This window comes from Myotis yumanensis, unplaced genomic scaffold (genome assembly GCF_028538775.1).
Source record: "Myotis yumanensis isolate MYYU_CA2020_CCGP unplaced genomic scaffold, mMyoYum1.0.hap1 SCAF_7, whole genome shotgun sequence".
Classification (NCBI taxonomy): Eukaryota; Metazoa; Chordata; class Mammalia; order Chiroptera; family Vespertilionidae; genus Myotis; species Myotis yumanensis.
In genome coordinates this window covers 17114842-17140726 of record NW_027223758.1, presented here as the reverse complement: position 1 = coordinate 17140726, position 25885 = coordinate 17114842, and the positions used below count along the sequence as shown (strand labels likewise).

Below are 25885 nucleotides of genomic sequence, written 5' to 3'. Positions count from 1 at the left end.
TTTTACTTTTCAGAGAGACTAGAGCAGCGGTTCTCAACCTGTGGGTCGAGACCCCTTTGGGGATCGAACGACCCTTTCACATGGGTCGTGAGACCCCTTTGGGGGTCAAACGACCCTTTCACATGGGTCGCCTAAGACCATCGGAAAACACATAGAATTACATATTGTTTTTGTGATTGATCACTATGCTTTAATTATGTTCAATTTGTAACAGTGAAATTGGGGGTCACCACAACATGAGGAACTGTATTAAAGGGTCACGGCATTAGGAAGGTTGAGAACCACTGGACTGGAGGGAAATGGAGCATCGGTGCCCAGCTCTTCATTACTGGTTTTCTGACAAAATAATAAACATCAGTTTCTGCATCTGGTAATATTATAGACACCAAATTCTAATGTAATAGTGAGTATAAGTTTACAGGGTCATACTTGCAGAAGCTTAAACTCACATACACGGTCTAGCCATGCGATTTCTGAACTCACATGATATGGCAACACTTCAAACACAGAGAAGCCATGCATCATTTTGGAGATCCTTTAATAGTGGACACCGAAATGATCCCTCCAGCTTGAGACTGTCCTTTTAGGTTTTCTGGTCAATTAAATGAGGACATGTTTGCTTCCGGCATTTGTCTGGCTACTAACCTGAAATGGCATAAATTTAAATATAAATTTAGCACCCTCTGACTTGCATTTCTTTTATACTGGAGTAGAGAACTTGGAAGAGAGCAGTTTTCTGGCAGCCTGCTATACATTGTGCAAAGGGATGGTTTCCCCAGCAGCTGAAGCAGGGTTGGTGCTAGAATTGGAAGAGGGAACTCCCATAATCACATTGCTTCTAACTTGCACCTGCAGCTCCAACACACCCAGTTGCAAACATCCTAACTGGCTGCCCATGTCCCCCCACATCAGGTCCAGACCACTGCCCACTGCCACAGACCACCTCACCAGTCTCTTTCTCTTTATATTTCAACTAGAGGCCAAGTGCATGAATTCGTGCACAGGTGGGGTCCTTCTGGGTGGCCTGCAGGGATCAGGCTGAAAACCCGCCGTCCAATGCCACCTGCAGCTCCTACCTGCTGCTCCCACTCATCCTGGCCCCACTGTGCCTGCCGCGGGCTCGCACCCAATCAGTCCCGATCGGGAGAGCTTCGCACTGCCACAGCAGCATCCACCAGCCATGAGCCCTGTGTCTGGCACCCTCCCAAGGGGAGTGGCCTGTTGGGATTGTGCTGAAATCGGCTCTCTGACATCCCCCGAGGGGTCCCAGATTGTGAGAGGGCTGAGGCCAGGCTGAGGGACACCACCGGTGCATGATTGGGCCAGGGAGGGATCACGGAAGGGCTCCACAGCGTTTCCAGTCCCCAGCAGCAAGCTAACCTACTGGTCAAAGCATCTGCCCCCTGGCGGTCAGTGTACATCATAGCGACTGGTCAGCCAGTTGACTGTCTGCCCCCTGGTGGTCAGTGCACATCATAGCGAGCGGTTGAGCAGTGTTAGCATATCATTAGCATATTACACTTTGATTGGCTGTTCAGTTGTTCTGCCGTTCAGTCTATTTGCATATTACGCTTTTATTATATAGGACTAGTGGCCCTGTGCATGGAACATTGAAAGGAAATTAATTAGAAGGAACATTTTAATATCGCTATTCACCCTTTCTCAACCCATGGCCAAAGGTGGAATCATGTGTCTGTACCAAGCTGTCCTGGCCCACAGGGTAAATAGCGAGTCGTGCAGAGCGGCTCTCCAGCCCTCAGAGGAATGGCTCCCATTTTGCACTTACCAAGCTGAGATAGGAAAGGATGTCGTGAGCCACTTCAGTTCTTCCTGGAAAACTGCATAAATATAACAGAGTTTCTCTCCATGATAATGGACAAAACAGAAAGTCCACAAAATTGAAATCTACAGATAGCCCCAAACAATGTTTTTGCCTTTCATTTCAACCTTCTCCATCCGAGTTGCTATCGCCATAGCCAGATGGACTGACAGCCACCTTCCCTCCCATCCCCTTTCTGAGGGAGGGACAATTAATTAAATGACTCAAAGCCAGGAACTAAGGACGAGAGCCTCAGGGCTTCCATTTCCAAAAACTAGATTAGGGGGTCTGTAAACCTGGATGAGAAAAAAAATACATCTTTATTTTTACTAACCACTGACATTTAACATTTCATTTCATTATTCATGAGGCAGCACATCAGAGTGACATTGGCAGTACCTAGGCCTTTGTCTCCAATAGAAATGTGAGGTACTTTTGTACTGTATTACAGTGATTGCAGAAACTTCGGCTCTCTCTCCATTCATCATTACGTTAAAATGATTAACTCTTATAATAAGGAATTTTCCTGGCTCTTAGTCATAGAGAAACACATGTATTTACTATATCTCCATTTCTCAAAAGTTTTGATAACTGGATTTCAATAAATTGGTTTCTGTGTAATTTTTTATTGATCGTATGCCTTTTATTACACAGTTTCATAGAGTGTAAAGGGCACATAGCACTGAATGTGTAAAGTGTCTTCACAGACTGTGAAGAAATGGCAGCTGGTGTGCTCAGCATTGTCAACACTGATTAAAGTTGTTCTTTTACATGAGGGACCACAAATGCATATTCCTGCAGACCCGGGTCTACCAGATAAATGAGGGAAGTGGTCAGGTCTCAGGAAAACAATAGCAGAAAGTAAGCAGACTCTGGCCTTTGGAAGTGGGGGCAATAGAGTACAGGGGAGTGTGGCACCCTGAGGAATGCATGTCCTCCCCACACAGGGCACCGCTGACAGCTCCATGTGACAGAACACCCCCAGGCTGCCAGGTCTTCAGACTTTTCCAAGAGAAGCCTCTAACATTGTCTTGGTGTTGTGGGAAAGTACCCCCTCCCCCCAAAAATACAATGTAGATGTTGGCAGTTGTTGCAATTAACAAGAAACAAAGGGGGAAAAACTCTGAGCAGCCCAAACAACCAGAATAAAACAGCAGGCAGTATCCAGCATGAGATCAGTAGGCAACATAGAAATGTCCAGCTTTTTCTTTATATTAAGAATATTTACTCCAGAATCACTAAACTTCCTCTCTTGTGCATATCCAAAGAAAGGCAAAATCGTTTTCTTGACCAATCCCCGAAATCTAATAAGTAGGGTTAACCAAATTTAGCAAATGAAAATCCAGAGCACCCAGTTATATTTCCATTTCAGAGAAGCAACCAATATATTTCCCAGGTGATATTTGAGATTATACTTATATTTTATTTATTTTTTCTTTTCTTTTTTTATTGTTTAAAGTATTACATATGTGTCCTTTTTTTTCCCCCGCCCTTGACAATCCCCTGGCCTCCCCTACCCCCCAGTGTCTTATGTCCATTGGTTATGCTTATATGCATGCATACAAGTCCTTCGGTTGATCTCTTACCCCCCTCCCTCCTGCCCCCCAACCCTCCCCGGCCTTCCCGCTGCAGTTTGACTTATATTTTAAAATCACTGATTGTTCCCCTGAAATTTAACTGGGTGTCTTGTATTTTATCTGGCAACTGTACGAATAAGTCAACTCCAAGTCGTGATAGGGTAATTTAAGTTACTATTTAAATTAATATGTAATAATAACATTAACACCCAACCTTATAATTGCATTTTTGTTTTGTTTAAATAACATTTTTCTTGAAGGACTACATATACTCAGAAAAGTGCACATAACTTAAGTACAGCTCAATGAGTTTCACAGCTGAGCACACCCAGACTGGGACCCTGATCAACAAACAGAAATGTCCTAGCCTCCAGGCGCCCTTCTACCCTTTCAGACTCTTCCCCTGGTCCGAGGGGGACACTATGCTGGACTTACAACAGCCTCAGTTAGTATGTCCTGCTTTCAAACGTTATGTAGAGAGGATTGGGTTGCATTTTTAAGCTTACAGAATTTGGGGTGGGAGCTGGAGAATAAGGGGGGGAATTATCTGATTATTGGATTACTGTGTAAACCCATGTCTGGGGGTAGAACAGACACTGCCTGTGCCCCACCTGTGACCATCACCCTTACCATTTCACTTCCAACTGGCCTGACTCCAATTGCCAGAACCTGCGTTTCTCTGCCTGAGGGTTCTCATTAGTCACTGCCCCTGGGACAGCAAGTGCCAGGGAATTAAAACTCCGGGTGCAGCCCTCAACCAATGAGTGGGAGTGGGTGGGTAAATACCCCAGCTCTGCCCTAGCCCATTTGGCTCAGTGGATAGAGCGTCAGCCTGTGGACTGAAGGGCCCCAGGTCAAAGGCATATGCCTGGGTTGCAGGCTCAATCCCCAGTAGTGGGCGTGCAGGGGGCAGCCAATCAATGATTCTCTCTCATCATTGATATTTCTATCTCTCTCTCCCCCCTCTTCCTCTCTGAAACCAATAAAAAATATATTTTTTTAAAAATCCCAGCTTCCCCTCCAGTTGGGTGAGACAAGGAGAGCTGCATGTTCTACGTGATCTCCCAAAGCTCCCCACCAAGATTGCACCCCAGTTACCCTGCTGTAACTTGCTATTGTTCCTGCCTCATTTCCCCCACCCCCTAACAATGTTTCCTAGAATGACCTCCCAAATAAGCCATGTGCCTCAGGCTCAGTTTCTAGAGGAGTCCAAGCTAACATATCCGTTACTTGAAATTACCCTAAATACCTTACATTTACTCAACAGGCTCGTACCCAATGCTGGTAACTAGTGCTGCTCAATGCAGTCCTAGGTGCTGGGTGCTGAGTGCTGGTGCAGCAATGCCTGTCAGTGAAAGTAGACCGTCCTCCCAGAGTGAGAGGCGGAGTCCCCAGGACCATGGCAGGCCACAGTACAGCGTTTCTTCCCTAAGGCAGAGCTGACCCCCTGTGACATGTACAAGGACACTCTGAGCTACTGAATTGTGAAGACCTAGCAGGCGATGTTTACATTTAGCATGAAAACGACAGCACATAATGTTTTGGAAGATGGAGAAGGCACTCTGAGTCCCGAGCACGCCGGGCCATTATGAGCGTCTGTGGTGGTTGTTCAGCACGATCAATGAAGAGCAGTCAAGGGATCAACATCTGTACATCTCCACTGTCCCGATGGGGCCTCGGTTTTAAGTATCTCTCCAGCAGCAGCTTGTTCACTTGTCACTTGTTTTCTTCACATAAAACTAGAACTCAAAATGTGATTTCTTCGAAAAATAAAATTACAAACGTGAACTCATTTGCATGTTTGTGAAGATTAATAAGCAGAAGTTCATCGTATTTTGCAAAAGCATGTGGTGGTCTTTTTACGTGGCCTGACTATTACCCTGCATTTCTGACAGAAAACGTGTAGAAAGTAGGAGCCATTTGTATTTTAGAGAATTTTCCCAGGATCGGAGGATTTAAAAGGTGTCCTTGAATAAAGAGCAGACAGTAGTGCCAAGACTTCCCCGTCGGAGGGAAACGCAAGTCAGACCCTACCTGTTCTGAACCCTAGGGCCACTGTGACTGTGACTCGGGTTCTAGGGGGACATCCCAAAGCCCCATCCTTGCTACACATGGTGTGGTTTTCTTCTCTGAGATGAGAATTGGCTATGGAAACTGTGTCAGCTCGAAAGCTTGGAACGAAACTCATGTTATGATTTTTCAAATCCCTTTTCCATGAAATCTGTGTGAAATAACATTTCTCTTAGACTATAGCAGTTTACGTTTTCTGTCATGTAACTATTAAAGTGTTCTGACTGCTTCAGTGGTTTTTTTAAAAAATGCAAACTGCTTACAATTTTGAGGATATTTGTGCTTTTTAAAATGCCTGCAATGTCAAATTCCGTTCTTCACCAAGAAAAATAATCATATATATTATATTGTGTTATATATACACTATAAATCTCCATATATGGGATTTGGCAAAAGTAGGTTACCATTGTGAGTATGGGAAACAGAGTTTATTCTTGTATTATTATTTATTAATTATTGTATTATTTCTCATACAACTGTAAACCTACTTTTGTCCCACCCTATATACTATGTTTGTATATTATCATATTATCATATACTAGAGGCCCGGTGCACAAAATTTGTGCATGGGTAGGGTCCGTAGGTCTGGCCAGCAGTCAGGGTCGATCTATGGGGTGACCGGCAGGGTGATCAGGGGGGCCCCTGCTGGCACCAGCCTTGGCCAGCCTGGTGCCACCTGCTCGCTGTCCCTACCACCCCTAACCCCCTGCCCCCGCCAGTTGCCTCCCTCTGCGGGATGACTGGCAGGGCGATGGGGGGTCCCTGCGGGCTGGGGGCAGCCCCTGCATTGAGCATCTGCCCCCTGGTGGTCAGTGCGCATCATAGCAACTGGTCGTTCTGCCGGTTGGTTGATTTGCATATTAGGCTTTTATTATATAGGATAAATAGCTATACGTAGGTTTGCAATACACATCCATATACAGAAAATATATTGTTTTATCATAAACAATTACTTTCAGCCTCTTAGAAGGAGTCACAATTCTAAAAGATTATCACTCGACATTAGAATAAAGGAGAATGTTTTCCTCTGTTTGAGAAGTGTGCAGATTTTTTTTGTTTGTCTCTTTGTTTTCTTGTTGGATTGTTTTGTGAGGTTTTTTTTGTTTGTTTGTTTGTTTGTTTGTTTGTTTTTTGCGTTGTGTCACACTGAAACTAAATGGAATTATAAGAAGGAAACTGAAGCTGCACATTTAATAGAAAAAAAGTGTGAAATGTACTCCAGAAATAGAAAAGAAATATGAAGTTGAAATCCCAGCTGGGAGGGATTCCTAGTGCTAGCGAGGGAAAATCGAGCCTCTGGCTTTAATTTATGGAGGAGTTTGCCAGCAGATGGCCCTTTGTAATCTGCACCATCTGTATTATTGATTAATGAGGTCAAGGGCAGAATTACTCACTGTTGGTTTTCTCCCAGGACCCTTCTTTTAGTCTTTTCACCAGAATGGCTTGTCTGTCTTCCTTGGAGCCATTTTGCAAAGAGCTGAGGAAGCACCATGTTCTTCTCATCAATGTCCCCCCTGCTCTGGGTTGGGGGACACCTGCCAACGGTTGCCAAAAAGCCTCCATGTTGATGTGGAGGTGCTAACATGTTCCTCTCTGCCAATAAGTATGATCAGGGTCTGCGTCATAAGGTTGCTACTCTCCTTCTCGAGATGAAAGACCCTTCGCTGAGAAGCAAAGGGAACCACTTAGCCCCCAAGCAGCAGGGTTTTCATGTTTGTGGAAAAACACATTCAACCACCAAACGGTGAGCTATATTGGTGTTATGTTGGTGTTCTTTTTTAACTAATCTAGCTAAACAGAGTAATTTAAGATTTACTTAACTGACTCTCTCTCTCTCTTCAAATATGTCCATGCCATAATCATATCTGTATCTATGGTCCTATGGCAACTATTCTGCTTTGGTTGCTTGCCCTACATTTCCTTAAAGCAGTATATTTTTTAAAGGAAGCTGTGGTCACTGCTTTTTTTTGTCTCTCACATTCAACTCTTTCCTCCTTTGGCTACTGTCTCCAACACAGCTGCCAAATAGCTTGAAGTCATGGAGAAAAGAACATCACCAGGAAGCCCTCACAAATGGGTGTCTGCTTTTCATCCTTGTCCTCAGTGAGCACTGTAGCTTAATATATGTGAACAGGAGCTTGAGACTCAAACTTCCTGAATTCAGAACCCAGCCCCTCCCCACTATTAGTTGTAGGATCTTGGTCAACTCCCTCCATTTGGCCAAACCCCTATTGCTGGCCAATGAGGGAAGCAGTGCCCACCTTATTAGGTTGCTGTAGGATTGAATAAGATGGTCCTTCTGAATCCTCTTACTTTTAAAAAAGCGTCAGATATGTTTTCTGGTTGTGGACAATTAAAGCAACAGGGGGTGCATGCAGGACTGCCTGTGTGGAGTGAATGGGGTGCTGCTGTGTGCCTGTGGGTCTGCACCACTCAGAGATGGTACAGAACTAAGCAAAGTGCAGCTACGTGCATATACAAGGCTGTCCTGCTGGATCAGAAGGGCAAGGAAATGGAAGCCACCAGGCTGCCTACCCAGAACCCACTTCTTGAGACCAGGTGACACACCAGGCACTGCAAGCACCCACTCCAACTACAAGCAACCTGCCAAAACCATCCAACACAGTACACAGAAACCATGTTTTCAAGATTGGGAGAAATAGCTATTCTATCTAACTCATATAACCAAACACAAAAAGTCAAACAAAATGGGGAAACAAAATAATATGCCCCAAATGAAGGAATAAGAAAAAAACTCTGGAGAAAAACCCTAATGAAATGGAAAATAAGTAATTTTCCTAATAAAGAATTGAATAAAAAACAGCCATAAGAATGCTCAACAAACTTGAGAGTAGAATAGAGGAACTCGGAAAGTATTTTACCAAAGAGATATAAAGTGTAATAAAAAAAACCAATCAGAGATGAAGAATACAATAACTGAAATGAAGAATACATTAGAAGGAATAGACAGCAGTTTAGTTAATGCAGAAGAACGAATTGGAGACCTGAAGACAGAAGAGTGGAAGACACAAGAGCAAAATGAAAAAATAATTTTTTAAAATGAGGATAGTATAAGAGATCTCAACATCAAGTGCCCTGACATTCCTATAAACTCAGATTATAAGAATTCCAGAAGAAGAGAGAGAGAGAGAAAGGGACAGAAAGAATATTTGAAGAAATAACACCTGAAAACTTTCCTAATCTGGGGAAGGAAATAAGCATCCAGGTTCATTTCAGGAAACACAGAGCGTTCCAAACAAGATTAACCCAAAGAGACCCACACCAAGAATATCGTAATTAAAATAGCAAAAAATAAAGATAAAGAGACAATCCTAAAGGCATTCAGAATGAAACAAGTCACGTATAAGGGAAACCCCATAAGGCTCTCAGCTGATTTCTCAGAAGCAACTTCACAGAACAGAAGGGAATGGCAGGAAATAGTTAAAGGGCTGAAAGAAAGGAATTTACAACTTAAGATACTATATCCAGCAAGGTCAAACTCAGATCTGAGGAGAGATAAAGATTTTCCAAAACAAGCAAAAATGTAAGGAGTGCACAACCACTAAGCCAGCCTTACAAGAAATGTTAAAGGGTCTTTTTATGCAGAAAAGAAAGGTCCATAATCAGAAATAAAAAAAGTACAGGAGAGAAATATTTTTCACTGTGGCGAGTGCTGGTCACAGAAAGGTAAGGTAGAGGTGGATATGAGGTCATGGTCATAGCCCTTACTATAGAGACCACAGAATCATCAACGCTTTAAACAAAGGACTTGTATGCATGCATATGAGCATAACCAATGGACACAGACAAGAGGGGGGTGGGCTGAGGGCATGTGCTGGAGGTGGGGGTGGCCAAGGAGAGGTCAATGGGGGAAAAAGGAGACTTATGTAATATTTTAAACAACAAAGAACTTAAATTAAAAAACAAACAAAACCAATGCTTTAATTCTCTCTAGAGCAGTGATTTGTTGTTGTTGTTGTTTGTTAATCCTCACCTGAGGGTATTTTTTCCATTGATTTTTAGAGAGAGTGGAAGGGAGGGAGGGGGAGAGAGAGAAACATTGATGTGAGACACATTCATTGGTTGCCTCCCACATGCAGGAAATGAACCTACAACCCAAGCACATGTCCTTGTCCAGGAATTGAACCCGCAACTTTTCCATATGTGGGCCAACATAGAGCAATGATTTTCAAGAATTTTTAAAACATGCAATATCTGACTATTTAGTCAGGGACACTGACCTTTTTTCCCTTACATTGTCAAATTTGAAAAATGGCTACAGCCAACACAATAATAGCCATCCAGTATGAATGAATCAAAATTATACCTATTTTTTTATATATAGGCAAAAAGGATAATGTATTTTTTGGTGTGCCTCAGAATTTTAGTAATTAGTTTATGTGTGCCATGAGATGAAAAAGGTTGAAAATTGCAGCTCTGGACTGTGTAAAGAAATTCTCTGGTTTTACTCCATCTTACTTGTCCTCTAGTTTATTGGTTCTATTGAAAAAATAATTGGTATTGCTAAGTGTGGGTTCTGAATCTGGAACTGATATTTGATGACATTGAAAGCTATTCTGTTCATAAAGAGAGAAACTATTTCACTATGCATCCAGACTTCACATCTTAGACCTAGTGCAAAGTGTTATTTCTTTACGCAGTAAATCTAAGTGGATAACTTGTATCATACTTTCTTTCTATTTTAGTTTTTATTTTTATTAAAGTTATATATGCACAGAGTTTAAAGAGGCAATCAGATCTAGAAGGCTTATTCAGAAACACAGCCATCTTCCAACCCCACAGCATCAATTTCCCACTCTTCTGAGGCAAATATTTCTCATTAGATTGGTTGTTGCTGGTACTTGCGCAATATCTCTAAATAACTTTCTTTGATGGAAATTGCTTGATTTTGTAGTTTCAGACATTCTCCAGTGAACTCACAGTATGGAAGAGAAGGATTTAGGTCTATTTTAGCCCCACCTGCCCTTTCTGCCCGTTCTTTCATTCTCCCCAACTAGTAATATCATAAATTTGGTTAGACAGTAGTCTATGCTTAGTTTACTATGACTCTGTGACCATTATTTATAGCTGAGCCATTAATACTTAATAATTCATCTTCCTTTCCTGCACAAGTCTGTTTTCCCTGTGGTTTATAATTACCTTTTTTGTTATTCATTTGTTTGCTTAGTTTTCTATGTTCTGTTCCCAGAGCCCTCTAGTATCCTTTCCATGGGTTCAGAATTCTCAGATATTCCATAAATTTTGTGCCTTCAGTCTTATTACTTCTGAGTCTTCTGACCTCTAATCGGGCTAGGTTATTTTCTAAGCCTGATAGAAAAGTTTAATTTTGGAATCTCATTTTTTCTGTCTTTTTAGGATCTTCCTTCACTATTCTGAAGTTTTTCCTCACTTATTATTATAGACTAGAGGCCCAGTGCACGAAATTCATGCATGGGTGTGTGTGTGTGTGTGTGTGTGTGTGTGTCGCTCAGCCCAGCCTGCACCCTCTCCAATCTGGGACCCCACCAGGATAGGGCCTAAACGGGCAGTCAGACATCCCTCTCACAATCCACAACTGCCGGCTCCCAACCACTCACCTGCCTGCCTGCCTGATTTCCCCTAAATGCTTCTGCCTGCCAGCCTGATCACCCCCTAACCACTCCCCTGCCAGCCTGATTGCCCCTAACTGCCCTCCCCTATAGGCCTGATCAATGCCTAACTGCTCCCCTGCTGGCCTGATTGCCCCCAACTGCCCTCCCCAGCTGGCCCAGTCACCCCTAACTTCCCTCCCCTGATGGCCTGGTCCCCCTCAACTGCCCTCCCCTGCTGGCCTGATCACCCACAACTGCCCTCCCCTGCTGGCCATCCTGTGTTCACATAGGGGCAGCCATCTTGTGTATTGGAGTGATGGTCAATTTGCATATTACCTCTTTATTATATAGGATTCTTATTAGCTGGTATAATGGGTTATTGTAACATTTTTATGTAACAAGTGGTTTACTCCCTTATTTTAGTGGAGCACATCTTCCAGTAGCTTTTTGAGAAGGGATGCATGAAAAGTAAAGTTTTTGAGACAAGCTCTTTTTATTTTTTTAATCTTCTCTCACTTTTAATGAACAATTGGTTGGACATAGACTCTCAGATATCTTCAAAATTATCGTCTAGCTTCCAGTGCTTTTGTTCAGAAATAAAAAGCCATTCTGGTTTTGACCCTTTGTATATAATCCTCTCTCTCTCTCTCTCTCTCTCTCTCTCTCATAGTTCCTAGAACCTTTCTGTGCCCCCATATTCTGAAATTACTGATGACATGCCTTGGTGTACAACTTTTTTACCCATTGAGCTGGACACTCAGAGGGCCCTCTTCTTACTCAGAAAATGCACATCCTTAACTTCTGGAAATTTCCCTTGAATTATTTGTTTGATTATTTCCATTTCTCTGTTTTCTGGAACTCCTGCTCTGCAAATGCTGGGTATCCTGTTTTCTGTTAAGATGTGGGGTATGCAGCCACTCATCTGCTTGCAGTGGTGGAGGAAGTCTGGGCACTAGGTTCTTGAGCAGTCTTTCAGTTACCCTGTTTTTAGGCTCACCTTCATCCACACATCTAGAGCTTTGCCCACTTCCAGCTGAAGGACCATTGGTTCTTCTCATTTTCAATTTCCAAAATTTTGTTGCTCTAATCAGCTCTTCTGTTCTTTTTCTTGCAGGTTTATGTCTTTTTTTTTCCCTAAAAATAATCCCTTTACTATAATCTTACTATGATATAATGAGAAACAGCAAAAGTAATATGTGTCCAACCTGCCATCTTAAACTAAAAGCCCAAGTGATTTTTTAAAGAAATTCAGAATTGTCCAGCCAGTGTGGCTCAGTAGTTGAGTGTTGACCTATGAACCAAGAGGTCACTGTTCAATTCCTGGTCAGGGCACATGCCCAGGTTGTGGGCTCAATCTCCTGTGTGAGGCATGCAGGAGGCAGCCGATCAATGATTCTCTCTCATCATTAATGTTTCTCTCTCTCTCTCTCTCTCTCTCTCTCTCTCTCTCTCTCTCTCTCTCTCTCCCTTCCTCTCTGAAATCAATAAAAATATTTTTAAAGAAATTCGGAACTTATACTTGCTACATGTTTTAACTCCATGTGTCTAATTTTAATGAATTAAGTGAATATTCACAATCTTTTGTGACCTACTGGAAAGTGAACACTATAGTCCAGTTTAGTCCATTCTGTGGCTGGTGAATGAGGACCATAGGTTCTAAGAGTTGACAATACAAGGAGAGAATGATAAAAGGGTAAAAAAAAATGCTTTATATCTGTTCTAAAGTGATTTTTGTAGCACCCGTCCTCTTCTTGACAACCCCATCATCTGTAATTTAGATCCGCAAATATGAAACCTAACAAGGTAAAATTAGCAACAGAAAATATCTAAGCGTTCATATAACAAGTGGAAGAACGTGTTAATGGAAAGAGACGGGACTCATTATTCATTTATGGTTCTATTTAAGTCATAGCTCTCATGTTATTTGAATCCAGAAAGCCTTCTCGGGTTTGACATTGCTGGTCTTTTCTTTATAGACTGACACAGCAGCCAGGGAGAGAAAAGGCACCAAAGGTTGCCTTGTCCCTGGAACCCCTTTTTCCTATTGTCTTTGGTACAGCATGTGCCTGTCATTGGTCCAGCTGAGTGTTGGCATTTGCTTTGTCCTTTTTCACTTACCAGGCCAAGCTCAAAGGCAGCCAGCTATATCCTGTGGCCAAGGGGTAGTTGACACTTTTCTAGGGAGGCTGGAGGAAGTTATGAGTAACATCCCAGGAAGTCATGGCATTATGGAATCTCCCCAATTCCTTTGTGAGGGTCTGACAGCATAGACCTACATGCAAAGCAAAAAAAAAAAAAATAGTAGATATTCCTCAAAAAGAGATATTGAAGAACATATCAAGGAGACATGATTTTTCCTTCAGAATAAAAGTCTGACCCTGGCACCCCTGGCTCCCTCCCCTCCCCCGTTCTCTCCTCTGTGCAGTGCCCAGCCCTGGCTCCTTCACTCTCCTTTGTCATACCCAGGGGCCTCCTTCACTTGAAGGAAGTCTGGACACAGCTGCCTGTCGGCATCGGCTCAGCAGAGCCATGGTATCTTTAAAGAGACACTTCCGAACTGCCTAAGGACCACATTTTCTCCAGATCAATATGCAAATTGACCTTTCAAACTTCTGACTAAACCAGGGGTCAAGTGCCAACGAGGCTAGACATGTAATAGAGATGAGAATAGAGTGCCAGGAGAGGAGTGCCCATCGGGCTTGCCCATGTCCCTTCTGAAGGACAGCTTTGGGTCTTCATTCCACACAGGAGCTCGGGCTGTGGCAGATGTTAGAGTGTTGACAAAGGACACGGGGTAAGATTGCTGATCCCATCGCCTTATGGGACATTAGGGATGCTAGGGCTGACTGGCTCCTGGGAAACACGGGACTCCTCTGACAGGTGGCTGTGCACCAAAGGTCCCCCTCAGTCTTTCTGAACCCTCTTCAGACTGCCCTGCCGCCTGCAATGCATCCACCCAACCTTCCCACTCTCCTTTACACGTCAGATCCGAGCCATGTTGGGTGGCACTCCCAGCTTGCCTGACTGCTTCCCCATTTTCTCTCACGGGCTGATCCCCTAGTAAAAGTGTGGCAGGTGTAATCCCATCTTGGCGTGTGCTTTCCAGAAGGTCCAGACTGATACACCTAACGATCTTCAATAAATTCATATTGACTGGCAGACTGACTGGTCGAGGACAGGAGAGAGAAATACTAGCCAAGTTTTCTCCTTTGCACAGTTGGTTGTCCTGCTTCTTACTGTCTTTCCCCCCTTTTCCTTCAGGTTGTGGCTCTGTCCTCCTGGTGCCTGCTGAGGGATTCGATTTACTACACGCTGTCTGTGGTCGCACTCATCGTGGTAAGTGTGTGGGGGACACCTCGCCTGAATTCCCTTACATTGAGCTCCCGACCACCCTTCCTGCCACTCAGGGTTATGTGCGGCTCCTCTGCATGGAGCAGGTTTGAGGTGCCTGGTGATAGATGAGCGAACGGATGTGTATGCCTGGAGACGGTCTTTCTCTCTTCCAGCTACTTTGATCAGCCAGCACCCCTCGCCTGATAGTTGGAGCTCAGAATAGGAGCGTCACCTGTGGTTATCTGGTTGCATGAGAGCCCCTGCTGTTTTTCTGTGATCCCCTGACGTTCTCGCTCACTTTCCTCACGGGCTCCTCTGTAACTCCCTTCATCGCCAGCGTCCCTGGATCTGGACCTTACTTCTCCCTCTCACTCGGTACGCTCTCCCAGGACTGCCCTGCTCTTCCCACAGCGCCCGTCGCCATTAACACCTTTGTGCGGACACCCCTACGCTGTGCTCTTAACAGTGGCAACTCCCTGAGATTCAGCCATGGATTAGCAAACTCTCTACTACACGTCTTCATCCGCCAAACTCAACATGTCTCTAAACTGACAACGATTTTCCAAGACCGGCCCTCTTCCTATGTCTCTGCCCCCATTCCTATCCTGCCACCCACCCCGGGAATGATTATACCCACCTTTCCCTCACCTCCACTATGCTTGTTTGGCTTACTTGTCCTGTGGATCTTCATCTTGCAAAAATCTCCCCAGTGTGTTCTCCTTAACCCATTAGTTGAGGCTTTTTACATCTCCGGCCTGAGCAGATCATCCCAGGTCAGTGTCGCAATGAGTAGTGTTGCTGCCCCCCTCCTCTTACCGCTCCCCCCAATCCATCCCAAGTGGTATCTTCACAAAGAACACCTGGCAATGGGTCCCTGTTTCAATGGTCAGTGGCTCTATGTCTGCTGTGGGGACAAACCAAACCCCTCAGTGTGGCAACCATGCTGTCCCAGAGAAGGCTGGCAAGTCAGAAAGAATTGAAATGGGAGTTGGGAGATCTAACTTCTAATTCTGGTCCCCCCCCTCCCCCGCCCTTACCAGCTCCAGTGTCCCTGGAGAAATCAATCTCTCCGGGTCATGGTTTTCTTACCTACGGATCACAGTGAAGGTCTTGGGTTAGAGCCAAGTCCCCTCATTCCAGGGCCATTGATAATGGGGAGCGTGAGACCCACCTGAAGGAGACCTCACGTGGGACCTGAAGACGCTGTTGAGCCCCTGGTTAGGAGACCTAAGGACACACTTGACTCTGTGTTCTTGTTCTCAATTATAACCCATGGAAAAGGTATGAGCACCCCAATTCTAGAAGACTCTTCTGCTCCCCGCGCCCAGACCTGTCTGACACTCCCCGCAGAGGTGCAGGAACTGCGCTGATCACTTGCAATGTGCTCTTCTGTCTTGGGGTATTTTAGGATATTTCTGAAAGTTACTTTTTTAAAGAGCATGGTTAGGGGATGGTGTAAGGAATGCAGCTTTCTACGTTTGCTGAATTCCAGAAAGAGATGACCACGCTCAGAAAGACAAGGTGATGAGACCAACAGCCCTGGCCAACGTGGCCAGGAGCACAGACCTGGCAATGTCCACTCCCCAAAGCAGCCGTGCTGGCCTCAGCTTCGTTCTCAGTTTTCAGCATTGACGCCTCCTGGTCTGCGTGTGAAATAACTTGTGTTCTGTACAATTCATCCTGACACGTCCGAGATGAAACAGAAGTACTTGTTGCTAATGATGTGTTAAGTGAGGAAGTAAAGCCGTTTTGCGGCTTCAGGCTGCAGGTGCCATTCGCTGGAGCGAGGGCTTTGGGCCCCCATGTGAGGGGGTGAATGGCAGAGCTGAGCAGACACTCAAGCTGCCGGCAGCTCTGCATCCCCCCTCATGGCAACAATGTGCAAAAGCAAGCACTTCCTGGAAGTTCCCTGAAGGTGAACTGTGTTTAAAGACCAGATATCAAGAGTTTTGTGTTTTGAGAAAAATTACATTTCTCCCTGTTAGGACGAAATGGGGAAAGGCAAGTTCGGGTCCTCAGGGCTTGGGCTTGGTTCTTGGTACTTTAACTGGCACTCCTCCAACTTCAGTGTGCCCCGGACGTGCCCAGCGTGCTTACTCAAATGCACACCCGGAGGTTTTAATCCAGCGGTTCTGGGACAGGACCCAGGAATTTGCACTTTACCCGGGACCCTCTCCCCATCCCCAGGTGATTCTGCTGCTAGCACCACACTGCACTTTGAGAAACTGAACTTCAAATACCATTGGACACCATTTCCTCCAGAGACCTGGATAGCCAGATAGCTGGCTGTTGCATGGCCATGACCATTTCTAGAGTAAACTTTGAGATTCTCAAAAGCAAGGCATAGTGGATTTCTGACTGCTGCCCATTCCCGGGGTCATTATCACATGAAACTTAAAACCAGCATGAAAGTTATAAGTCTTATACCCAGAAGACAGTGCTTAGTGGCACTTGGCAATGGAGGTTCCTCAGTATCCCCAACTCTGTCCCATGCCCAGCACTGTGCTGCTGCTGCTCACGCACACTGTGTCTTTTTGTCAAGGTTTCCTGGCCTCCTCTTTCTGTGTTCCCCTAATGTCATGGTGACAAAATCACTTTCCTTCTGGCCTTCCTTATATAATATTAAGCTTCTCTACAGGACCCTGCCGTGGGCATTTAAAATTCCTGTATTTAAAAGCCTTTTTTTCTATCCACAAATAATTACCAATCACCTGAACAATTTATTTTAACAATTAGGGTTCCCCAACCCCTTCTTCCCCTTTTTATGGTTCTGAACTGTTCAGAAGACTGGACTGCCGGTCCCCTGAGGTGATACAATGAAGAGTGAGTTTACCCAGAGGGCAAGTCTGGACTAAATGAGACCAGATGCCACTTTTATCTATGTCCCTGGGAGCAGTCTTTCAGGCCCAGCAGAGGAGCCTGGAGGACAATCTGCAGGGCCTAGGATCCAAAAAGCTGGAAAGATAACTTCTCCAGGGATGCTCATGGCCACTGGGCCAGGAGGGTGCCAATGGAGTCGGTGCTACCTGAATCCTAAAACAGCTAAAACGGAAATTGACACAGATGGACCCAGCCAAGAAGGAAAACCATGAGAGTACGGCAAGTGCATGCATTCTGAAACCAGCAGAGCTTAACAGCTCACTTCGAGACAAGGGGACTCAGTTCACTTAGGTAGCTGCTCTGTGCTGTTTTCTGCTGTGCTCACTGTTGGTTTTTAGGGAGAGAGGGAAGAATTTAAGAAGATGGTATTGTCTAAAGCAGTTATAATTTCACAAATGGACAGTGCATGCCTCGGAGCCTTTCCTCTTTAGTCCTGATGACGTTCTCTGCAGGGAAGCTTCCGGCCCTGGAGAAGCAGGATGTGGCAGAACCATGACCGTGTTCTCTAGAAGAGAAGTCTCACCTTTCAGACCTGGGAGTATTCTGGGCTCTTTGAGTATGTCCCTTCGTGCATCTACCCAGTAAATAGTCTCCTCATCCTCAGGGACCCTCCTGCTGCTTCTCTCCCTCCCCCGTAACTCCCCACTTGCACTTTCACCACAGACAGCTCCAGCCCCGACTCCTATCCTTGCTCCAAATTCTAGCAGGCCCCGCAGTCTCTCTTATTGAAATGTTACTGTAATTTACATAATCATGCAATTTACATAAATGCAAATGATTCATTACATCCTCGGTCTAACAGCTGCCCTAAAAGGAATACTTTATTTTTACCCTTCATCTCTGCTTTGAGACTGGGGACGTGGGTCTCAAGAGGAGGGAAACCTCCGTGGAGTCCATAGGCCTCAGACAGCTTCAGGATAACTTGGACAGGGTCACGGGGATCCAGACTGGGGAGTGCTGTCTCCCTGGAGAAGGGCCAGGTGAGCCATTAGCACCAGTTGGGAGGCCATCAGGGCTGCTGGAGCAAGATACGGCACAGCAGTGAGGCTCATTTGAGGTGACACTCCTCTCTCTCTCTCTCTCTCTTTCTCTCCCCCCCCCCCCCCAGAGGGCTCATTGCAATCTCCCCTCTGGAGAGGATTCTGTGGGGACAAAGAGAGATGATTCAAGTGACTGCCAGAGGTGGCCTAGCAGCACAGTCCAGCATGGTAGCCAATAGGCATGTGGCTACTGAGCTCTCAAAATGCTGCTAGTGAGACACAGGCCTAACGTGTTGATTTAATTCATTTACATTTTAGTAGCCATAGGTGACTAGTGCCCATCATACTGGATAGCACAGTTGTTAGAGAGCAAATTCTCCCATAGAAAATAGACCTACATTGTCACAGCATCTGTAAGTGTTAACAAGCATAGCCTCCATACTTAATACAGGATTGAGAGCTCTGTTAGGTCTATTGACGATTTCCCAGTTCAATACTCCTGACAATACAAGCTAGCAACTACACGAGTCCCATTTCAGAGATGACAAAACCGAGGCTCCAGAAATTCAGGCATTTGCCAAAAGGTCAGGTTTACCAGAGCAGGTGTCTAAGATGATACATCTACACCACCCCGGCAAAGAATTCGGATTTTCTCTCCGATAAAATCTGCCTTTCTGTCTCTGATGTTGCCTCAGCTACCATGCAATCCGCCCCAGAGAAGTATGTCTGCGGCACTTACCCTTGGGTTTTTAGATGGAAGAAAAGAGCGTCCACCACCCCCCTCCTGGAACCCTTTCACCTAATGTAACACCATCCAGAAATGTTCTCATCTTGGCCTTTCTTTGAGAGAGAGACATCTTATGGTCACGTGGATGGTCATCCTTAACCCCCCTGGCCTCCATGGCCCTGCGCCTCTGGCTCATCACCCTCTGAGCCTCCTGCAGCCCCATCGCTGTCAAGTCTGCCTGCCAGAGGTGCTAATGGCCCAACTCCCAACACCCTTTAACCTTCCAGTGTAAACCATCTCGGTGCATAGCAGCAGCTTCCCGGCGTATTCCATCTGATTCCTCCTCAAATGGAATCGCATTGGCTAAGCTGTCTACACCCCTGGGCCCTGAAGCTGAGGAAGTCAGGACTCCATTTGGGCACATCTGAGGGTGTCTCCATGCTGTCGTGGGTGGAGTCTGGGGGGAGGGGAGGGCGGGAGGGACAGTTTTATTTCCAGCAAAAGAGAGGAGATTTTCAAGGTTTCGGTCTCTTGAAAGAGAATGATGGCGTCGATTTCTATTATTTTCAGTGCTTAAAATTCTAACGGCGCCAGTGATTATAATACCAGTTACGCAATCTCAGCTTCAGCAATGCAGCCGTCCTGCTCCATGGTTACAGCTTACAGTGAGCAAAACCAGGGGTGGCGTGCACCACAGGGACAGCCACCTGCCGCCCTGCACAGAGCCCGGCCGGCCTCTCCACTCCTGCTCACTCACCTGGGCGAATCCTGGATCGTCTTTTCCCTACTGTGCCATCTTGAATGTGCCACTCCCTTAGCAGTTCCCTGGGGTGTTCTAACATCCACGGATCCACCTGCCTGATGGTGGCCCATCTCTCTTGGAAGACTTCTAGAGCAGATACCAGGTCTGAAAATCTCGTTTCCATGGAACCCAATTGTTTCTCTGACGCCCGGAGGAAAAGAGAAATGCACTCCTGTGTGTTCCCATTTAATTCATCTGTGGAACACGTGCAAAGCTCTGGGCGAAGCCAAAAGAGGCTTTGGAGGAACCACGGGTGGGTCAGAGAGCAGGTGCTCTGACCAGCCATGCGCAGCAAAGCTGGGACCCAGATAGCAGTCAGCACTGCCCACGTGTGGCCACAGCGGGCGGACCCAGTTGCCTGGCCCCAAACGCCCCCCAGCAGAGCTCACAGAGCTGCTTTCCCAAGGCCTGTTTTCAAAACTCCGACTGGGAAAAGAGTGGGTCAGTTCTGAAGGGACCCAGCTGGTCCCTCAACCTCAAGGCATCAGGGGAATGAGCGTTGGCATAAGATGAGGGACCCGCCTGTCCCCAGTTCAGAGCACCAGGCAGGAGCTGCCTCCAGAACCTCACCTTGCCCTGCGACAGCAGTGGGTTTGCTGAAGGCCCCTCAGGAGGCTGTCTGCCTTGAGGTGTTTGCCCTCCTTCCAGGAGATTTAATGGACTTGGACTGACTTCATTTCAAACCTCGCTGCCTTGGCAGAGAGACAAGCCTGAGGGCTGTGATGCGATCGCCATCTAGTGGTCACTGGGTGGAACTGGGGCGCGGTTTCTTGTTTCAGACAGGACATAAAATTGATTTCGGGTTGTCTCCTACCCTAGTAATACCGCTGGAAGGGATGGGGGAAGTTACTTTGTCTTCTTTTACTCACAGAGAGAGCATGATGATACAAAAGTATATGCAACATTTGTCTTAAAAGAATCAAATGAAATCTGTAAGGCATAACCAATTCATTCCTTAACCATCAGCAGCATCAAGGGATAGTCTCCTGCCCTTGTCATTTTAAGAGTTTTCAGACAGGCTGATTCCAACACTTCTGAAGGATGTACTCGCCTGGGGGGACACTCTGTGACCAGTGCCGATGTCCTCATTTTCAGCCTTTGAATGACGATCATCTGATGCTCGGAGGCGGCTCATAACTCACCTTCCACCTCCTCTCTCACCATAAACAAGCCAATTTCCATTTAGATTTCCATAAAGGCCGGGTTTCTAGTTCCTTTTATCCATTTGACTGTTCTTTTTTGAGTCCTCTCTCTCTTTTTATCCAGTTCTCTTAAAGTAATGGGGTAACAACCACACTGTGTGCTTATTAGCTACAGGGCAGCTAAGGCCTCCTGGCTGAGTAGTCAGGGGGGAGACATGGCTGCATCTGTTACTTGGAGGACTCCTGATTGCACCACTTGTTAGTACTCTAGCGAGATCATCTGCATTTCTCTTCCTCTGTCCGCCTCTCTGAACCATATTCCCCCATCACTCCCCCGGCCACAGGTATTACCTGGACGTCAGGCCCAGGACGCTCCATCCTTAATTGTGTATCTTGTCCTATGTTGTCCAGATTTGCCCCGCTGTTTCTATGATTTATGGTTCTCCCATAAATTCTGTCCTCGGTTTGGGATCCATTGTACAATTAAGCCCATTCTGATTTTTTTTTTTTTATTGATATGATCCTTGAAAGAACAGCTAAAGATGTATTGCTCTGTGCCCCCATGTCAGTCAAATCACACATAATAAGGGCTTCCTAAAAGCTACTTTCCTACTATAGAGGATGGCCTGCCTTCCCTGAGAGATGAAAATCAAATTGGTGCTCTAATAAACCCTGTGCCAGCATCCAGTGCCCTTCTAAGTGGCTATGAATTGATTGTTCCAGCCCACTCCTTAAGACTGATATTGAATTAACTTCAATTAATAGAAAACATTTTCCAACTTAAATTGTTGGTTCTGTTCCGTGATTTCTTGAAAGCAATTCTTTTAAAGCTAGCGATTATACAGAAGCATCCGTGACCGCCTTCCAGAGAGAGCGGATCCTAAACCATCCAGCCCAGGCCGCACCATTGCTTCTTTCATCCCCTTAGTCCCCTTCCCATTCCAGTTTGACACTTTCATCCAGTGTCACTCTGTTGACACTGATCACAACGACCAGAGTCACCGACCTGGCGGAGCCAACATCTCTTCCCATGTCTCTGAGGAAGAGTGAGTTGCAAATGAGTGTGCCCGTTTCTCCTCACCCCTCTCTCTGCACTTCCGGGGTCCTTGGAGGAGGGTCCTCTGACGTGCTTCTGCTCTGTACCCTGCACGTCTTTGTGTTGGTTTCCTCTGCATCTCACAACGGATGGTCGCTGTAGTCGCTGGGGACAGAAGCCAGGCCCACATCACAAGCTGAGTTCATCATCTCCCTGCAGTAATGACACTGTGCACCCAGACTGTCCTGCAGTTGTCTACCTTGGAGTTCCCATTGGCCACTGCCCCTGAGCGAAAAGCCACTCAGACGTGATCACACTCCAGGCAGTCATGTCAGTGAGTGTAGGAAGGAAGAGCTGCGACCAGCCCTCGGCTCCTGCTTGAAGGAAGGATGGGTGCACCCATTTCGTCTCAGCAATGTGCTGTCTGGGCAAATAAGTCAGGTGGAGCACACTGCGTTAGCAGCCAGGTCTGAGTTCTAGAATGAACGCCGCAGCCAATTCAGCAACCCCAAGACAATGTTTCATGTTCTCTGTGACTCAATTTTCCTGTCGAAATCAAAGGACTTAAATTATACCAGTTTTTTTGTTTTTTTGCTTTTGTTTTGTTTTGGGGGGTTTTTTTGCCCCAAAAGGAGAAATGATTTTAGATGATATATGGTCTAGGGCAGCTGTGGGCAAACTACGGCCCATGGGCCGGATCCGGCCCCTTTTGAAATGAATAAAATAAAATAAAAAAATCATACCCTTTTATGTAATGATGTTTACTTTGAATTTATATTAGTTCACACAAACACTCCATCCATGCTTTTGTTCTGGCCCTCCGGTCCAGTTTAAGAACCCATTGTGGCCCTCGAGTCAAAAAGTTTGCACACCCCTGGTCTAGGGCTTAAATCAATGCAATCCTATTATGTATTCTCTTTGGATCCTAACTAACTGGTCAGAAGTCTCTACTTGGTACTTGTGTGTCTTCCACTGCTCAACCCTTGCTAACCTCCTTCTTCAACAAAAGGGCAGGCCTGTGACCCAGAGCCTGGGCAGCCAGGATTGCAGTCACTGTTGCCACGCATTTATTTTTCCCCTCTGCACGTGGTGGCACCTGGTGCTGATTCTCTGCTTCTGGCTGTGATGTAAAGTTTCCTTTGAAAGTAAATTCTTCTAAGGATATAGGTCAACTGAAAGAGAGGTGCTGAGTACAAAGAATTCCAGATGTTTGCGTAAAAGCTTGAAGGCGCTGTACAGTGCACAGAGGCACGCATGCATCTCACAGGTGGCCCAGAGTGGCGGGTGTGTGCGAGCCCCTGCCAAGCGCCTACATCCCTTCCAGACGTAAAATTCTACAGTGCATCCTGCTCTACACAGCAGGCCGGTCATGCTTCCCTCACAATCCATGGTTGGACAGAAATTGCAGGAAGGACGGGATGACCTATTGCTTCTCTCCTCCCCATCGTGTCCACGCCAGTCTGCCAACAGCACCTCCTCCCACCAACACTAGCCACAGACTAAACCAGCAGAGAGGGGAGCTTGCCCACAGGCTTCGTGTGCCAGGCCAGCCCCACCCCAATTCTTACCAAGCCAGCAGCAAGGGCAGCCCGTCGTAAAGCATGGGTGTTTGGGCATGCGTGCACATGTGCGTGTCTAATCTATACTTTTTTCCCCCACAGTTCATTTACGATGAACAAGTTTCCTGGTAAGTACCTCTGTTTCCCTTCCAACGTTCCTTGTTATGTTGCAGAGCCGAATATATGGGAGACCAGATTCAGGGTTTAAGGAAGAAAGGGACATGTCATGACAGTTTGGAACAGCTAGCGTTTCTCGGGAACCCTCTGTCCACTTCCAGAAAGGAATTACATTAGCCGCACAGAGCAGAGGTCTTGTCGTGGGCTGGGTGGTGGGTTTCCACTCCTAATATCCCGTGTCTTCGTCCTCCAGGTTAGATGCGTGACTTAGCTGAGCCTTTCTGCACTCAGGCGTTGGCTGTGCCGTAGTTAAGACTTGACTAATCTTTCCAACTTGTGTCCAGACCTTGTTGGCATATTCCACCTACCTCCTCAGAACCCAGAGGTGGAGGCGCTTCAGTGACCTCCAACCCATGAAAGTTCTGCCTGACATTTCAGAAGATCTGAGAGCTCTGAAAAGTCAGCGGGTTTTGCTTTGGATAGATTTTTTTAAAAATTGCCCAAATTAAATACCTGGGAACATTTGTATTTGGGCCAACTCTCCATATCCCCATTTTTGAGATGGGTTCTGAGCAAGTCAAATCTGTTTGAAATGGAAATGGAAATTGGGTGTATTGTGCATTCTTGTTATTTTTTAAACATTCAATCTATAGAAGTAGAGTAATGTGAAATAACATCTTAGGAATAGGTAGGGGTGGTACTGTGTTATTTAAAGCTGAGAATGAACTAGAAAACAAAGCACAGAGTTTGCCAGGCTCCCCTCCCAGCAAAATGGGTGGGAATGCTTTGTTAGAGTGACATCTCTGTGTCCTGGAGTATCTCTGTGACTTTCAGAATTTGGAAGTGGGGGCAGGGAGAACTGGTCACATTGATAGAAAATGTTATACGCTAGGTCAGGGCATTAAGATACTTTTGCCAACACTCTTCTCTGTCCAGGAAGGGTGAGGAGGAGATAGCTTGGAAAACTTGCTTTAAGACACATACATAACCTCTATATTGACCCATAAAAGATAAGAAGGAGGTCCTCTTTGAGTAACAGTGATCAATAGGCTGAAAGGGATTGAGACACCCAGGAGCACATCAGGTCAGAGATCAATAAGTCAGGGAGAACCTTCTCATGGGACCCATCTGGACATGGTCACCAGATGCAGGGGTGACATTTCCCCCTACGTCCTTGCAAAAGATTCTCACTGCAACTGATGGCAGGGTCAGCACAGCCACCGCTCTGCCTTAGCAAACAGTGCTCACATGTTTCTCAGTGTTGCTGCTGTCACAGTCGATCTCAGAAATGTTTCTGCTGCCTTTGTGTGGGAATCCTTCAGAAAGGAGATTCGGGAGGGGTCTGCTGTCTGTCGGTCTTAAGGAGCTCTCTTTGCTGCATCTCCCTGGCCTTGCTGATGGCCACCATGGAGGGGAGATGAAAGCAGGGTTCATGCGAAGCCTGTTTCAGTCCTTGCCCTCAAGACATTTTTCCAGATATTTCAGATGGGATGGAGCAAGAAAGAGACCATCTATTTCCTCTTCATTCCCGGGGCTGACCCCCCTGTGATGTCAGGTGACCCCATCCTCAGGTAGAACTCGGAGCCTTGCAGCAAGGCTGCTGTACGTGGCATCATGAGGAAGGGGATGGGAGGCCACAGATAAGTGAGTTGCAAATTCCCAGTGTGTTTTCTTCAGCCTGGAGTGGGTTCGCATTATAACTCATGCACAGGCATAGCTTCAGGAAAGAAGTAGGGAGGCTTTCATGGCACCACAACATTATTTCCAGATGCCAGCCTATTACTGTTATTATGTGGATGGGCTGGTGAAGAACATTTTTCACGTGAGTGAGGCTGAGAAGTTCATGTCTGCGCTACTGGCCCATAACTGCTTTGGGAATTCCAGGGATTCCAGCTCCTCATATGAGAGCAAATTATATTGCACTTTAAGATAGTTGTCACTGTCCACACCTCAGCCCTTATTACCCAGCCAACCATGAGCATTTATTTTGCTGAGAGGGTGTGTCTGAGAGTTGATGTCTCCCTTTCAAGCCAGATTCTTCAATCTGTGCAATGAAAGCACAGTCATATTTCAGTGATACGTCAAACAGTGAATTCCATTCCTTGTTGCAGAACCTCCCAGCCTGTCTAGAAGTTTCAAGGAAGGTAACCAATCTACCCCAAATCTGCAGAAGGAAATGAACTTCATTTGTGTTTAATTTGAAACTAGAGTTCTCTTTAGGAAGAAATGAACCTCGTCAAATACAAATACAC

The 25885-nt window shown here is 45.8% G+C and overlaps 1 protein-coding gene across 2 annotated transcripts in view; it reads left to right on the top strand.

The window, feature by feature from the left end:
* SLC24A3 (solute carrier family 24 member 3) overlaps positions 1 to 25885 on the top strand; it is a 461550-nt gene that overhangs the window by 387769 nt on the left and 47896 nt on the right. For both annotated transcript variants that reach the window (XM_070419848.1, XM_070419850.1), the window contains exons 7-8: positions 14319 to 14393; positions 23619 to 23644. In XM_070419848.1, the coding sequence (XP_070275949.1) occupies positions 14319 to 14393; positions 23619 to 23644 (101 nt within the window). The remainder of the gene's footprint in view (positions 1 to 14318; positions 14394 to 23618; positions 23645 to 25885) is intronic.